Source organism: Pyxicephalus adspersus, chromosome 3, assembly GCF_032062135.1.
Source record: "Pyxicephalus adspersus chromosome 3, UCB_Pads_2.0, whole genome shotgun sequence".
NCBI lineage: Eukaryota > Metazoa > Chordata > Amphibia > Anura > Pyxicephalidae > Pyxicephalus > Pyxicephalus adspersus.
Genome location: NC_092860.1, coordinates 71,884,799 through 71,901,620, shown reverse-complemented (window position 1 = coordinate 71,901,620; position 16,822 = coordinate 71,884,799). Strand labels below are relative to the sequence as shown.

General features: G+C 37.5%; 1 protein-coding gene across 7 annotated transcripts in view; it reads right to left on the bottom strand.

The window, feature by feature from the left end:
- Positions 1–16,822, bottom strand: part of ADAMTS10 (ADAM metallopeptidase with thrombospondin type 1 motif 10) — a 76,904-nt gene that overhangs the window by 35,997 nt on the left and 24,085 nt on the right. For 4 of the 7 annotated variants that reach the window (XM_072405159.1, XM_072405157.1, XM_072405160.1 and 1 more), the window contains 6 exons: positions 5,760–5,888; positions 5,308–5,609; positions 2,880–3,294; positions 2,063–2,216; positions 1,123–1,340; positions 910–993 (listed from right to left, as the gene is read on the bottom strand). In XM_072405159.1, the coding sequence (XP_072261260.1) occupies positions 910–993; positions 1,123–1,340; positions 2,063–2,216; positions 2,880–3,294; positions 5,308–5,453 (1,017 nt within the window). In that variant the 5' untranslated portion in view covers positions 5,454–5,609; positions 5,760–5,888. Of the gene's footprint in view, positions 1–909; positions 994–1,122; positions 1,341–2,062; positions 2,217–2,879; positions 3,295–5,307; positions 5,610–5,755; positions 5,889–16,822 lie in introns of all 7 variants that reach the window. The other 3 variants (XM_072405158.1, XM_072405163.1, XM_072405162.1) reach the window with 3 other exon arrangements.

Genomic DNA, 16,822 nt, shown 5'->3' with positions numbered 1-16,822 from the left:
CCGCACAAAAGTGGGTTGTTTTCACTGACATGCATAGGGAGCTTGCTCAAAGCAGCTTGCTTTGGTCATAGGTCTGGCATCGCACTAGTAGTGACCATAACAGGTTTCTAACCCATGGTAAATAAATTAAACTTTCCATCCAATTTTCTTTCAACCCTCACCTGCACAAACCCTAAAGAGAGAGAAGTGACTAAGCTTCAGAAACATAATGTTGCTTTAATTTTACTTTAATGAGAGCTAAAAATTTAACTGAACACCTAATCATTTGTCTGTCTCTCTCTTTACGTTGAAAAAAATGATACAATGTATGATTGATATTCTTAAACAAACTATAGATGACAGAATATTGCATCCATTGGGCCAACTTTTACATTTTAGGCAACATGGCCAATGTTTGCAAGTAGAGGAAAAGTCCTTTTTTCTCTATTTTAAGCAAAAAGTCAAGTTAGGATTTTCATGTTAAAAGACCTTCTGACTACAAGACTGATTTCAAGGCCATCTGATTAGCAGAACCACTTGTTCTCCTTCTGCTTTTTATTGTGGCTTGTCTAAACTGCATGCAATACTCAAATCATCCCCTTCATTGTGTATGGTAACACTTAACCTGAACGAATAACATACTGTATTTACTGATATAATAGCTAGAACTGATCACATAATTGTGCAAAACGGAAATGTCTATAGGGCAACATACCTTCAGCTATAGCGAAAGGATAATAAAAAAAAGCTAGAACAGAAATAAAACAAAACTTTTGACAGATCAGACATACTTATACTGTGAAAAGTATCATTTGAAATGTAAATATATGAAATATAAAAATATTTCAAAAACTAAAAAAAAAGACTTTAAAAACAATAACAAATGTGGTTTTAGTGATTTAGTGTGTGCATTATTATTATTTTATTAACCTGATCTTCAGTCAACAGGATTAGTCGAGTCACCATGATGTTCACAATGTTCCCCAGACTTGAGTCCTGGAAAAGTTTGGCAACCTGACCTCCAGGAAAGAAAAAAAGATCAGTCTTAATATCACTGACAAAAGCTTAACAATTGGTACACAGGATGGTATTTTCATCTCTTCTCGACATAAAAATATAGCTTGCATAGGTTGTAATACTTACAATGTTCATGATAGCCAGGATATATTGCTCAATGTCCCTTCTTCCATGATAACCAATCATCATTTTATCAGCAACCACTAAAGTCTCTACATATCTCTCTGTGCTCACTGATCGCTTAAGTGGCAGAGGTCCACGATGTGTGTGGTTAGATGCTGGTCGCAAAGGTGGAGGCCTTGGATTTCTCAGCCACCAATGACGGTCCTTCCAAGGCTTGTCATCTGGAGTAGAACAAACATTTGTTCATATACTTTCTTTGGTTACAAAATATCATAATTATGCCTAGTATCATATTATCCTGTTATACTAAAGCGTACACAAATAAACGGTATATAAAGACCAAGTATTTTCAACACTGCAAAATACTTGCAGGTTGTTAATGCAGCAAGGACGTTCTTTGTGTGGTTACTGTTACATTGACACTGCTTTTTGCAGTTTTTGTGTATTTCTGTATAGATCATGTTGGATTTTTAACCAGAAAGCCTAGGGCCCACTTTTTTAACTGTACAGACTTAAGGTCAAGACTGCATTATCTCTTCCAAGATAGCAGGATGTTGGTGTGTCTACCAAAGTTATTCAGATGACTCTTTCAGCTTTATGCATGCAAAATCTAAGATTATTCTAATAAGCCTGTTTAACAGCACATCATTAAACAAGTTATTTAAATAACTGAATAAAAAGAAATAAAAATGCTATATTGCTATATTCTTGAACATAATATATGGATAAATTAATGTATGGAGAAGAGCACTTTAAAGAATCAGAATGTATGTACTTAGCTTTTTTTTTCTACATCATATACTTGTTCACAATTTCAACCCTGAAAACCTTCCTAGTGTGCTTGCTATTAACATTTTATATAATGTATGGCATTCCTATAATTCATATACCAAGCCATAATGTTGACAATAGTACCCATTATTCTGCGTCTAGATATCTTTACCTATTACACCACATGCTGCATCAAGATGCTGTCTTTGCAGGGAAGAACGCTTGTAAACCACATGAGGAGTCCCCTCATTGGTCTTGTTGTAATTTCCACCTTGAGGTAGTGGTTCAATGAGATATTCATCATCCCCTGATACAATCACTCCTAGCTGGTTTGAAAAAGAAGAAGAGATGTCATGGAGAAAATAAGATGGCTATTATAAGTCTGTTTCAACTAACTTAATTACTAATTATAAAACCAAAAAAACCTAGTTGTTCTAGCATTGATAGCAATACTCATCACATATAAATCCACCCATTGATTTGTTAAATCAATGTTTTAACAAAATGGTGGATTCCACTGTTTCAAATCATTCATCATCTTCTTATTACTGATTGGGACTCTAGTGGCATGGTTTTGAACATATTTCCTTCTCATAATGAGAGGGTCCTACTTGGCTGGATTCCATATATATTTTTTTTTTACACAGGATACTGAAAATGGATTACAAAGTATGCTCCTGTGCTTCGAGAATAAATATAATTCTACAAGGAAAATACAAATTAATATATTTTACTGTATGGTGTCTTCTGAGTTTAAAAAAGATAAGTATTCATCTATTGTCACTCTATTAAACACGCAACTTTCATTAGGTCACTTTGGTCATCAGTGACACTAAACTATTCAAATTTTTTTATAACAAGCTACATTTATACAGGTTCAAAATAACTTCTGTACCAAGCTATCAGAATGCTAGATATATATGTTGCAGAAAGTTTTTTATAGGTATCAATTTGTTCTCCTCTCCTGATTATATTTAGCCTGTCCTCACCAGTCCATTGCAGTTGCTAATTGCCACTTTGGAGCTCAACTGATCTTGTATGTGGCCAACATAGTGACAGTCTTCGTACAGCTCATGCTTCCAGTCTAGTCCCCCTCTTTTCCAGTACTCAACCGTGAAGTGCTGTCCCAGTAGATCTGTCTGCAGGGTGAGGTTGAGTAGGAAGTTAGAACTCTGAGCTTGCAGCCAGTAGAAGACCTGCCGTTCAGACTCATCAGGGATGCTCCTTCGGGACCTTCGGAAGTTGGGTGGTGATCTGCGAAGGTCATACGTCAAGAAGTTCCCACTCTCATCCACCTGGGCAGGAAAGGCGATCTCATAATGGCTCAGACGGGAGAGGAAATCTGCTGGGTCAGAGGAGAGGACTTCACTGGCTGCTGTCATCCCAACGATGCAGTGACTTGGGCTGAATTATAAGGCACCATGTCAAGCACAATAACAATCACAATCTATATAATGATCAAAGGACCAAAGTGTACTAATGGCAGGAACATGTTTAAGGTGTAATTTTTTCCAGAGTACTAAAGTGGACTGGTATATCAGCATTAGTGAAGAATTTGCCATTCTTCAAGAAAATATTCTTTAGGATAGATAAAATTGTCTCACTGAATAAAACTGGAGAAAGTGGAAAGCAATGATCATGTCAAACACACTTGACTACTGATGCTCTGGGTAGTCCCTGCAGTTTTTACATATGAAGCCTTGTATGTGTACAGTGAGAACCTTAAAACTTTTACAGGAGACTGCAAACAGGAAAATAGGGAACAATAACACACATGATACGTTTTATGCACTTGATAAGCTGTGTAAAATGATTTTCTGTAAAACTAATCCATAACTATTTTTTTTAGTGGGCCAGTAGTTCATATTCTAGGTATTAGACAAATAATTGTAAAACTATAGACATATAGGGCCAAGCTTCTTTTTTAGACTTACCCCTAATTTTGCCTTAATTGTACTTTAAAATCCACAGATTACCTGCCACAGTAAAGTTACTTCTAGTGCAAAATATACTTTGCATTAACAATCTACTATTGAATGAACTTCCTTGCAACCAAGCAGAAAAAACAACAATAATAAAGATAGTGTAGTGTAGTATAGTGTGTTTTTAGTAAATGTATATTTGATGTATTATTACAGGGTTTTTATTAAATAATTAGCCACTTTCACCTTTTATAAATAAATATGTGTCCATGGTTTTGTTTATTACATTTAAAACATGTTTGTAGATTATCCAGCAGAGAAAGCTTATAATGAGTAATTGTATACTTTATATCTATCTTTTGTTTCAAACAACCATAGAAACAAGAAATCAATCACCAGAAATCACCATGGCAGATCACTAAAGGAGGTTGGGTGGCTGCTTTACACTAGACTTTTTTTTTCTTAGGTGTTGTCACCAATTTTGGTGGCAGTTTATTTACATACATTTTAAAGTTTGTTAGCTAAGACAGAAGGCAAAGACATATTCTACTGCTTAGTGCAGGGAATTTACAAGGAGTTGTACAGAATGCTTTTACAACATCTAAATAATTGTCTTGGGGCGGGTTCAGACCTGCTTTGGGATGGAGAAGTCAATCAGTCACTTGCACTGGAGTGCTGGAGAACCAGTATCTGCACATTTCACAGCTGGCGGCATTGAGAGGTACTAGTCCCACTCACTGCGACACCTATTTATTCTCTAAGAATCTGCTGCCGCATACATTTTTTTCATGATTTTATCTCTTTTTATTCACCTGATAAGTAACATACTAGTGTTACCTACTCTATTGAATCTATGGATGAGTGGTGCTTTCATCTTAGGCTGCCCCCTGTTTTGAACTACTAACATTTTATCTATTATAGAAGGGTGTTTAGTTCACAAAAGAAAGCTGAAAATTAGATACCATTGTTTAGGATTTTACTTTACTAAACAGATAGTTACAACACAATGGTTTTGGGATATGATTTTTTTGCACTTGCAGAAAATATACTTAACCTGAAAAAAGAAAACAAATGCAGTCACCATGTTTAGAGACTAGTAAGATGCAATACATTATATATTTTCTCTTGGGTTGGAGGGTAATGCCAACATTTGTGTTATACATTATTAATGTTAAAGGACATTGCATTTTCAAACAAGCAAAAATGTATATTAGCATTAAAATGTTGTGTTTCATATCAGTAAGAATCCGATGAATAAAAGGTCACTCCTATTACTGACTGGAACAGCCACAGAGATGTCTTATTTTACTCCTGTTAACCTAACCAGTTACAGCAGGACTCTATATAAGTAATACATACATTATCCTTTTCTCAATTTTTTTTTTATCAGGCAAGATGCCTTGGTATTTCACATATGTGTCCACCTACCTACGATTCAAACAGACAATACATCAGTGTTTAACTGTAACATGAAACATATATATTTATCTCTCACCTTCTGAGCTGTGCTTGGGATTTCTGAATCTTTTGAAACCAGAAGGTCTTGCAGCAGTCACGGAGAAGGCCAAAGCCAGTAAACCCCAAATAACTGCCATGGTGTGTGGTCTTCTTCAGCTTAACTGTAACGCCCACTTTCACCATGACGCTGTCCCTTAGGCCTTCTCCCAGGGACTACTAACCTAAAGCCTGTGAAGTCATCTCCTTCAGCACTTCAGTTTCTCGGTTTTGCCTTCTTTTCTTCTTTGTTAATTTCAGTAATAGTATATATTCAATTTTTTTTACTGAACAATTATTACCCTGGAAAGAAAAAAAATGTTTTAAGCCTTAGCAGATTACAAACACTACAATCCATGTAACTAAATAATTTTGTAATACTTGTAGAAAGACTAATTATGGCAAATATCAATGGTACTTGATGTACTGATCATCTACAATATACACACCAACCTGTCTTTGACCTTCAAATTCACAAACTGAAGTCCATATCTGAGTGACTTCTGTAACCTGGTAATGTGGTAGTCAACGTCTTGCTAAAATCCAAGGTCAGACATCCTATAGACTTCTAGTGCTTGATGCCTAAAAATAAGAGCAACATTGAGAAGCACAGGTTTAAGCACAAGAAATATTCACCAATACTGGAATTTTAGGTTGGCGTTTTGACAAACTTAAATTCAACACAGAAACAAAGCGTAAAGAAGATATTTGGTTATCTTTTACTGATATTAGTGCAGGAAACTATTATTTGATTCTAGGCCATGGGTTGCCAGAGCTTGCAATTAATTCTTCACAAGCTTTGCAATGACCTAATAAATAAACATTCCAAAGAGAATATATATTTACTTGCTAAATAAACTTTATTTTCTAATTTCAGTGAGTCTTTTGGAAGACCCAAATGCAGGATTAAAAAATACAAACACCCCAGCAGATGTAAAGGTCTTCTCCCAGACTAGATGTTTAAAACTTTTTATAGTCTGTAAATAGTTTTTCCATATGTTTAACAAACATTTGACTACTCTATGGTCTATTTAAATGCATACATGGCTCACTCGGGTGTACATTTTAAAATCTAAGGAGGCTGAAAAATTGTTTCATGCCTAGAGCTAAGCACATTCATACTACATTATTATTATTACACAGTATTTATATAGCACCATCATATTACGCAACGCTGTACAAAGCCCATAGTTGTGTCACTAACTGTCCCTCAAAGGGGCTCACAATCCTATGTCCCTACCATGGTCATATGTCATTTATACAGTCAAAGGCCAATTTTAGAGGGAAGACAATTAACCTCACTGCATGTTTTTGGGATGTGGGAGTAAACCGGAGTACCTGGAGGAAACCCATGCAGACACGGAGAGAACCTACAAACTCCATGCATATACTATATATGCAGGGTACAGGCTTTAGTTTACTAAATCAGACTGAAACTCTTTTTCAGAAAATCAAACTATTCCATAGTTCAAGCTATAGATACTCCCACACCCTTGAGAAGCAATGCAAATTAGACAATTATTTTTCTCTTCATTTATTAGGTCTAAAGCTACATACACACGTCCAATGGTTCTCGCCTGATAATCGGCTCAGGGCCGATATCAAACGAGAATCTGGCGTGTGTACAGCACTCGTCGTCCATCGTCCGAATGACCGCCCTGGCGGATCCACTGACGATGGATCGAGAGGGTGCCGCTCTGTCGCTCTTCCCTCTGCATAGAGCAGAACGTGCTGTATGTAAAGCACTCGTTCATGCATCGTTCAGTGCTTAGTTGTTGAAAAGGATTGTGAAAGATCCTTTCCAACGACTATAATTGTGTGTATGCAATTTTACAATGCATAAACTCAGTGGACTTTGAGGTAGCTGAACAACATTATACCTAGATAACGGAAATGTTCCTTCTCTTCTACCACTCCCACCCTTCCTATAATTATTATCATAACCCTTCTCCACTTTTCCCTTCTTTTTCTTTTTTCTATCTGAATGTCATGTACAACTCCTTTAGGAGAAACCACAACATGGAGTGGTAAATCAACCTTATTTGTTCAAAAGGCCCACCTAACTTAGTAACCTCTCACACTCTAATCAAACTAAGGAGGAACATTATGAAGAGAGTTATTAAAGATCAATGGGACACATATTGATTCACCTGCTTTATTTTTACTGTACAACATATGTGCTAAAGGATAAAAAGAGAAAAAGAAGAAGTAAGAAATGCAATGAGCCATACTAACAAATCCAATAGCTATTTCAGCAATTTTACCTACGTAAACAACAATCTAATTTGTTTCCTAGATTTATTTTCCCTGAAGTTTAACTTTGAGCTGTGGAGGCTCTACCTACACAGCGTATTGTAATTTCAAGTATTTATTATAATGTTTTCCTGTAACAGCCTCTACATTTCCAAATGTTTTTACCCTGCAGCTCCCCCAATTACTCTGTTTGACCTTTTCCAGCATCTCCTGTTATCCATGGCTTATCTGTCTTTTTTGAATACAGTTGGGAATATTGGCAGATATGACTTACTCCAGATGTCAAAACAATTATTATATTTGGATTGAGGCTGAACAGCTCTAGTTATAAACTTCAGCCTGCCAGAGATAGCTGAAATACACTTAGACAATGGTTTGCATATACATAAATTATGTGTCCTGCTGTAAAATAGATTATCTCTATCACAAATCTTTTTGGTGTGAGGGAATAAATGTACTGTCTGGAGCACTATACTATTTTTTAAATGTGTATACATAATATGTAAGGAGTAAAACAAAACAAACATATGTAGAGTTATTTCAGAACTAAAAATTGTACATAAAGTTCGGTATCCACTAAGCAAAAAAACATCCTTTTGGCATAAAAACAGGGGTGCGTCTGTTGTGTCTTTAGAGGCATAAGGATGTTAAGGATAGATGGACCTTTAATAAAACTTTCAGATCCTTAGGCAACTCCTGCTACAATTACTATATCTACATCGTACTGTACATGGTGGTCAGTGGGAAGAATGCCCCTGACATTGCTGGCCAGTGGGAAGAACGTCACCTTTACAGATAGCCAAAAGGATCAGATTCAGTTGCATTATAATGAACAGAAAAAAATTACTTAAATGTTAAATTTGACAACAGGAAACTCTCTTCATCACAGGTCCTATAACACAGGGGTCCCCAACCCCATCTGACAGCTGGTCCGCGAGAGCATGGAGACCAGCAGTCCCCAACCTGTGGACTACGGACCCCGCTTGGGGGAGGGCGCATCGGCCAGAGCCACGGCCATGTTTCTTGTATGTATTGCAGGCTCAAGGCAGTGGGCGGGTTGGTGTTTCTGGACACAACCTGCCCACTCTTCTATCGCAGGTTCAGACCTGGGCATCATGACGTCACTCTGGGGGAACTTTTCTCCACTTTGAGTGACACAATACAATACAATTCTACAATATATTTTAAATAGAATTGTTGTGCATTGGCTCTTGGTTTCCCAGGTGTGTGGAGGCTTGTTCAGAGGCTTACAGTGGAATCAGTGACCAAATATCCAACCTTCCAGGGCAAAAAGTACAGTTACAGAATTGATTCAGAATAAATCATGACATCTAATAATGTAGATTAATTCTCATTCATGATGACCCAATGCCTGTCAGTGCTAATCCATCAAAGCACCCATCATTAAATATAAGGCTGTTAATATGCACCAGAGAAACAAACTTGCAATATGCAGAGCAGCATCCTGATGTTTTGTGTTGCAAAGCCTAGAGATCAATGTACTAACTCGTTGCATTTTCCATGGAATTTAATGCATGTCAAAATAAGGGCACCTTCTGTAGAAATCCCACATAATGCATAAACACACTTCCTGGAGCAAAAGTGATTTCTGATTTCTGGGAAGGACAGGGAGCAATGAGCAACTTTCCGGGGGGAGGAGTAAAAGGAGGGAAATAAAAATAAAGACTTTTGAGAGGAAGATTATCTAATCACTGTTATCCACACTAGATTAGAGCTAACACATGATTTTAGGCATTCCATGTAGTATGGTATGTTTTATATGATATGGATACCGAGGCTGCTTGTTTCACTACAGCATATTGACAATACAGTGAGTGATACCTCGCCTAACAAAGATAATTGATTACGGAATCGCATTTGTTAGCTGAAATCTTTGTTAGCCCAAACATGAATTCCCATAGGTTTCTATAAAAAATCATTTAATTCCTTCTGGATAAGTTTTAAAAAAAATAGTATAAAGCACAATGTAATAGATCATAAATTCACCAAAGGCTGAAATGAACAGCTTCCCAATCGGAACAGTCTCAACATTAATAGGCAGCATGGTGTCAGTCACTGTAAAAAAAACCTCAATGTGAGTTAATCACAAAGCGAAGAAAAACTAGCTTTATGGAGCCTAGACATTCATTACCTTCTGGAGCAAGCTGTGCTTTGATATGCAAAAAAAAAAAAAACAACTGCAGAATTTGTCTTGGTCACTAAAGGTCACAAAAGATTGCAGAAGAGCTCACCCTCCTAAGATTACCCACAAACTCAGCTGTGTTTAGCAAAAGATTTCTTCTGCAAATCATGCAAACCTCTCCTCTCACCCCATCAAGCCTCCGTCCTGCACACAAGCAGCACGAAAGCCTCATTCGTTTGTAAAGCAATGTCTCTCTCCCTTTCTGATACGGTATACAGCTATGGTGCCCAATCTTTTTTCATCTGGGGGCCGCTGTTGACATTGGGATAAAACTTACGAGCCACAATGCAAATAAACATTAAAAATGTATGTTTTAAACTAGAATAGTTTTAATGGGTAAGTATAACGGGAACACAAATATTAAGAATTGTCTTTTTTGCAACACAGAAAGTTTCATACCACAGGCTGCAGCTAAACATTTCTCCTGCAATTACTTTATACAGCTGTAGTATTACAAATTACACCAAACCTACTTAACTAGTTATGGGGCAAGGACAGAAAGGCGGGGGGAGGAGGGGAACAGAAACATGTGACCTCATCAAAATCATCCTTGACCTTCAAATGGCATAAAAATTTTGATGGGAACCACCCACAAGCTTTCAAAAGTTTGACTTTTCAGTTTTAACAAAATGGCCTGACACAGCCTGCCTCTAAAATGTCTTTCTTTACGTATTAAAAAAACAGCCTTGTGGTTTAGAAGGTTTATTTTCACAATTCCACTGCTGCAAGTATGTTGCTGCAACCAGATGGCTGATGTGGCTGACGTAGTAGCTTGAGTGTCTTTAGACTTCTATCTAGGAGATTCCACAGGATTTGGATTGAATGCAAGAGTTGAAACTTCTAGTATACTCACACCTACTCACCATCAGTGTGTGTAGTTGTGTTTTTTTCCAAATGATATCTCTATCCACAACTTCTTATGTTTTTTTTGTTTGTAGTTTACGCAACGTTTTGAGAGCTTTATGTTACTTTAACTACCAGTACAGGAAGAGAGAATAAAATAAATATGCCACAGTTATAGAAATCATGTCTGTGCCAGGCAATGAAGGTGTCAAAATCAGGAAAGCTTCATATATTTTTCTTAGTAGTATTTAAAAGCTGGCTACAAACACACATCAAGTTTGCTATGTGTTACAGGCAGAAAAATACACAGGGAGGAGAGGAGGACAAGAGAAAAGAGAACATTGAAAAAGAGATTAGGAACAGATGTGCGGGCTAGTGAGGAAAAGCAGAGCGTGGGAAAGACTGAAATGGGGAAATGGAAAGGAAAGCAAGCACTGACAGACAAAGCAAGAGAGATTTTTAGAGAGAACATAGAAGAAAAGTAGACAAAAGATTCATGCTTACTTTTCTCCCTAGGGTAAAACAAACTATTAGTTTAAAAAATTCTAAAGCATCACTATACTCTGGTATGATAAAAAGTGGTGATTCATCTACAACTGCATTAGGCTACATTTACTCTAAAATAATAGAATCCTTTCGCCCATGTACTTGTACATGGCAAACACATCAGCTTTGCTTTAAAAAAAAAAAAAGATTATAAGAGCCTGAAAAGAAAATTAAAATTATTATTTTATACATGCCAACCAATCAGATTCCACCCTTCTTTTTCCAATTACCACACTAGAAAAAATAAAAGGGTGATTCTGATTGGTTTCCTGGCCTCAAGGAACAGGTCTCAAGTACAAGAAGCTACCAATATTGTATCCACATGTGCTATGAATTTCGTAAGGAATATATGATTACAGTAAAATTATATGCACAAAACTTTCTGGATGCAGCACAGCCAATAAAACAAGGTCAAGCTGGTTTCAAAACCTTCATATTATCCTTTCATTTTCAGTGTGAGCTTTTCAGTTTGTATTTTGATGAAATGCCCAATGATGTAACATAAAGCCACAAAATATATAAGAAAAAAAATGTCCCGATTGCTTCTCTCCAAACAACAAAATGGCAGGATCTCTCCAAGGATCCAAATTCACAAGTTAAAGCACAGTCATTTTTATGAACCCCAGTTTTTTTGCACTTGTAAAAAAGAATTGCAAAGTTCCCACAGGTGTTTTGGTATTAAATGTAATAAAAAATGAAAGAGTGGAAGAAGAAAATTAGAAGGCGCTGTCCATACCTGTTGTGAATTTACCATGCTCAAACTGGTATGGTAGTTTTAATTTTTCCTATTGGCAATACCTGTATCATGAGAGACTTTTTTCCTGAAATTGCAGCTTAGCATTTCTATTTTACCTATTAGCTTATTAGCTTTGTTTAGTTATTACAATTTTCTGTATATGGACCACCCATGTACATTTCTCTTGCATACTGCATTGATCAGTGAATGCCATGCTACAATGCCATGTCCGCCTCTACTGCCTTTCTGGATGCTGACCTTTAAATATGATTTAGGCATTAGCAAATGTCAGTGTCTCTAACATTCACTTTTTGTGGATGATTGTACTTCCATACTAGCAGTGCATCCAAAGGAATCAGGTAAATAGTTTTTTACTTAAAGTTCTTAAAGTTTATTTAGAGTTCACACACAATCATTTTAACCACTATAACACCTGCTTTACATCTTGACACCTAAAGAAATCCTCACATCCAAGTCAGCACACCCACCAATTTTGCACCCCTACCCATTTTCTACACACACATTCCGCTCCCCAAGCCCATTGGTTTTCAGTGAAATAATTCAAGGTGACTAAAATCTCAAAAAGAGTGCAGTTTTGACAACACACATTTGCTGTGGCAGCACTATAAATGTACTTACCTATACTGAGACCTCACTTCTTCCCCTTCCCCATGCTCTCATCACCATACCCAGCATCTTCCTCACTTTTGTCACTGCACCTGACCTGACCCTGCACTCATCCATATGTGTTTAAGGTTACCAAGAAAAAAGGGACAAAAAAAAAACTGTCAAAATAACAATGATGAAACCCAAAGACACTAATACATGCATGTGCATAGTTTTAAAAGCAAAATTTTAAGGGGGTTGGTTCGCTATGGTGTGATGAGCAGCACTTCTGAGGAGTGCTATACCTATGTGAGTCTCATCCATCTTTTCACCTTAAAGCTTCCAGAAGGTTCTCATGAGCAGGCACAGCAACAACCAGCTTCCACTTTTACCGTTTTGAGTGGGTTTTGGAAGGATTGGTACCTATTTTGGCTCAAAGCTGATATGAAGATTTCCCTGCTGGACTTTAAGGATATAATGCTAGCTTCCACATTGAAGTGGTCTACGTACACTCCCACATCCCTAAAACCATTTTCTAGGTAGTCCTCTACAACTCTATATGAAGGTGGGACCCAGTTTCAGAGCTGCTCTCTGGGGCCAGGACAAAGACAAGATAAATAGGATATAGTGGCTTACTGGAATCTGTGTATAAGAAGGAAATGCATAACCTCAAATCTGACCTTCTACAACACAACATCAACATAGGTGATATGGGCAAGACCCTTTACTCTGTTACTAATCAACTTTAGCTGTATGAAATTGCCTTATATGAGCAAACCTCACATATCCAGGATCTTCTGTAGCCATCTGGGAACTGTGCGTGAGGCATATCTGAAACGGTCCCACCAGTCTAGGTCACATCAGCAATTAATAAAGAGATCTTTAAAAACAAACACTGGATAAGACTCCAGACTAGTAATAATAGTTGACCAAGCTCATGGATTTTTGGGACCCAGGGGCCTGGATCCTACCAAACTGAGTGATATTTTTTGTTGCATCCACTTCATCTTTGAGAAGGAAGGAATCATATTAGCCGCCACTCCAAAAATCCTGTTGACTTTCACGACAACACTTTCCAACTACATGCTTCCAGCGGTGGACAATCAGGTACAATTATATAATTTCCTCTGTGGCCACTAAAGCTATCACTACCTGACCTTCTTTAGCATCCTACTTGGACTAAAGGTTCTACCCGATGTTCCCATAGCAGATGGACCCCCTCCTGTTCCACCAACTTGACTAATCAATGGTTTACTTCCTGTATAGAATCTTGTTTGTTTGTTGTTCAAAAGACCTCCTAGTGCTGCGGCTTTCTTTCTTTTGGACTTCCTTTTGGCCATGCGAACTCTCCTATGTTACAGTGTTGCTGGGACCATATCCCTTTTAGGTTGTAATCTATTCTGGTTTTAACTTGCTCTTTTAAGTAAACGATTTGCTACCAGGTAATCTGATTTTTTTTACTATCCACTCTCTTGTCCTCCCTGCTTTTATTCTTTTTCTTTTCTTCTGTTCTTCCTCCTCTATCACTTCTCTCCATTTTCTTTATATATTTTGATCCCATATGTCCAAACTGTGAATAGTATTTTTTTTTTGTTAAAGGCTTACACTTTCCAGAAAAAGGGTCTCAAAATTTTAAATCACAATATCACAAATGGTTGATATGTTACTTTTCCAGGAAACCCGATTTAGGATGTCCACTATCCCTTTTGGGAGGAAAAATCAGATTTGGATTCACAGCACTAATACTTTCAAAATCAAAGGGGTTGCTATTACTATTTACAGACATGCTCTTGTGGCTGTTTTGTTGACACATGATAAATCCTGAGTTCTAATGACTAAGACTATAACTTTTTTTCCATGGTATGTGGTACCTACAGTATTACTGATCCCATTTGGATTCAACATTTGTTTTTAAATTTATCCCCTCACATTTCTGTTGACAATACTTTATGGTCCAACCACATTTGCCACTATCTTTATGGATACACACTTTCAATGCTAGATCCATCACATGGAGCTTGAGTGACTATTACTTGAGAGACTTTTTTTTATTGCAATTTTTAAAATTATTAAACAAACATAGCAGATATTATTAACATAGAATTCCAGTATAAATAAAAACAATATTGAACAAGTTTGAGCTGTATATAAAATCATTAACATACTTAAAAAACATAAAAACTAGTAGAACCAACATACACAGGGGAAAAATGGGAGATAGTAAGTGTCAGGAAAAGGGTTATGGGTTTTGTACATTTATGTAATACAATTTAATAGCTTACACGTAACTTATTCAATCCAATCATCAAGGGGCATCCCCACAACCAGCAAGTTTCAGTAATTCTTATACAATTATATAGTTAAGTGCTCAGGGTTAAATACTCCCTGTATTCAGGAGACTCCTGAAACTATAACCAGTGGAACCAAGTGTTGCAGAACCTGTCCTCTGTCATGAGCATGACTGACTTTGTTTTTCTTGTGAAACTACATTCCTATAGCTGCCCCAAAATGGTTTCAATCTTGGGCAAGACCAAATATATGGAGGAAGGTGCCTCTATCCTGTGCACATCTCCAACATCTGTCAGATGCCTCCAGGAACATCTGATGTAGGTATAAGTTAATGTCACCCTGTGACATTAACATATACCCTATCTTCCTAAATGTACTACATATTGAAGATTTGCGAGTCAGTTGTATCATACAAGATCTTTGGTCAGGGGACAGTGTTATCTCCATCTCTTCCTCCTAGGACCTCAAGGAGGTAGGGGAAAACCTTGTGGGTAGTGAATGCAGTATTTGGGACATTTCTTGGGATTTATGATTTAGTCTGGAACCTGTGCCTTCCCACACAAAATTGAAAAGCGGGGTATGGATATTTTGGAAAAAAATCTTTTAGAATAGCTATAGGCAGAGCCTGGAACAGATACAACAGTTTCCGTAATACATTCTTTTTGATAATATTTATGTGACCAAACCAGAATATTTCCTTGGCCCACCCCTGGATATCTGCCCTATTACAGGCGAGAAGTGGGGAAGTTAGGGCAAACATGGTGGCAGTGTAAGATTCATGACTTCTGATTTGGAGTAGTTTATCTTAAAATTGGATGTTACAGTACCAAATTCTCTCATAAGATTGAGTAGGGTAACTGTTGGGTTTGAAATGACAAACATTAGGTCGTCTGTAAACCCTACGACCTTTTGGTGAGCACCTCCCATCTCTAACCCTGTGATATCGGTATTATTTCTGATAGCACACAATAATAGTTCAAGTGTCAGAATAAAAATCAGAAGGAGGGCGGGCAGCCCTGCTGCATTCTGTTTTGTATGGGAAAGGGCGAGGAGGTATATACGTTACCCTCAACTCCAGCTGAGGGGTCACTGTATAGTGAGTGGATCCATGCAAGCATCTGGTCTCCTAGGCCTATATGTTTAAAAACCATGGTCATGAAGGATAAGTCTATCCAGTCAAACACCTTTTCGGTGTCTCTAAAGAGCAAAACAGTAGGGGTTCCATTTAGCGTGGCCTCATGAACCCAATTTAGGACACTAATTGTGTTGGTACTAGCTTCCCTGGAGGGTATTAGGCCAGCTTGGTCTAAATAATTTATGCAGTAGAGGTGGTAACCTCAGTAACAGTATTTTTGTTAATATTTGATTGAGTAGGGAGATTGGGTGGTAGCCTGCGCATGCTGCTGGATCTTTGCCTTATTTCGGTATAACTGAGATATGTGCTATGAGAGAGTCCTGTGGGAAGAGACCACCCTCCGCGATGGTGTTTAATACTTTCAGAACGTGTGGAGCCAGGGTATCATAAAATGCTTTATAATATGGCAGGGTGAAGCCATCCAGGCGAGGAGACTTGCTTGTTGATGTAAGATGTTGTCATCTGTAACAGAGACGAGATCATGTTCTCTTCAAACTAGGGCATTCCAGAGTGCTCCAGGTAGGCTTGGATGGCTTCCTCCTTAGTTTTTGCACCCCTCCTTCACTAACTGGCGATAAATTATAGAGATTTTGGTAATAGCCACAAAAGGCTTCTGCAATTTTCACCACTCTAAATTGTTTCTCTGCTTTTTATCCACAATAAATGGTATATAGGACCTTTCTCTCTGAGCTCTAAGTGCCTGTACCAGGATCTTCCCATTTTTTTTCCAAATTCGTAAAATTCGTCTGCACCTAGCAAGTTTAGCCTTAGCTTTTGCCAGGGTCACATCTAAAGTCGGCCTTATGTGTGCATTCTTTTTGGGAGATTCTAGTGAAAAGGGATATTATCTCAGTCTCGCCTGTTTAAGCCTAGTGCCATGTTAGATGAGTATACTCCGGATTACC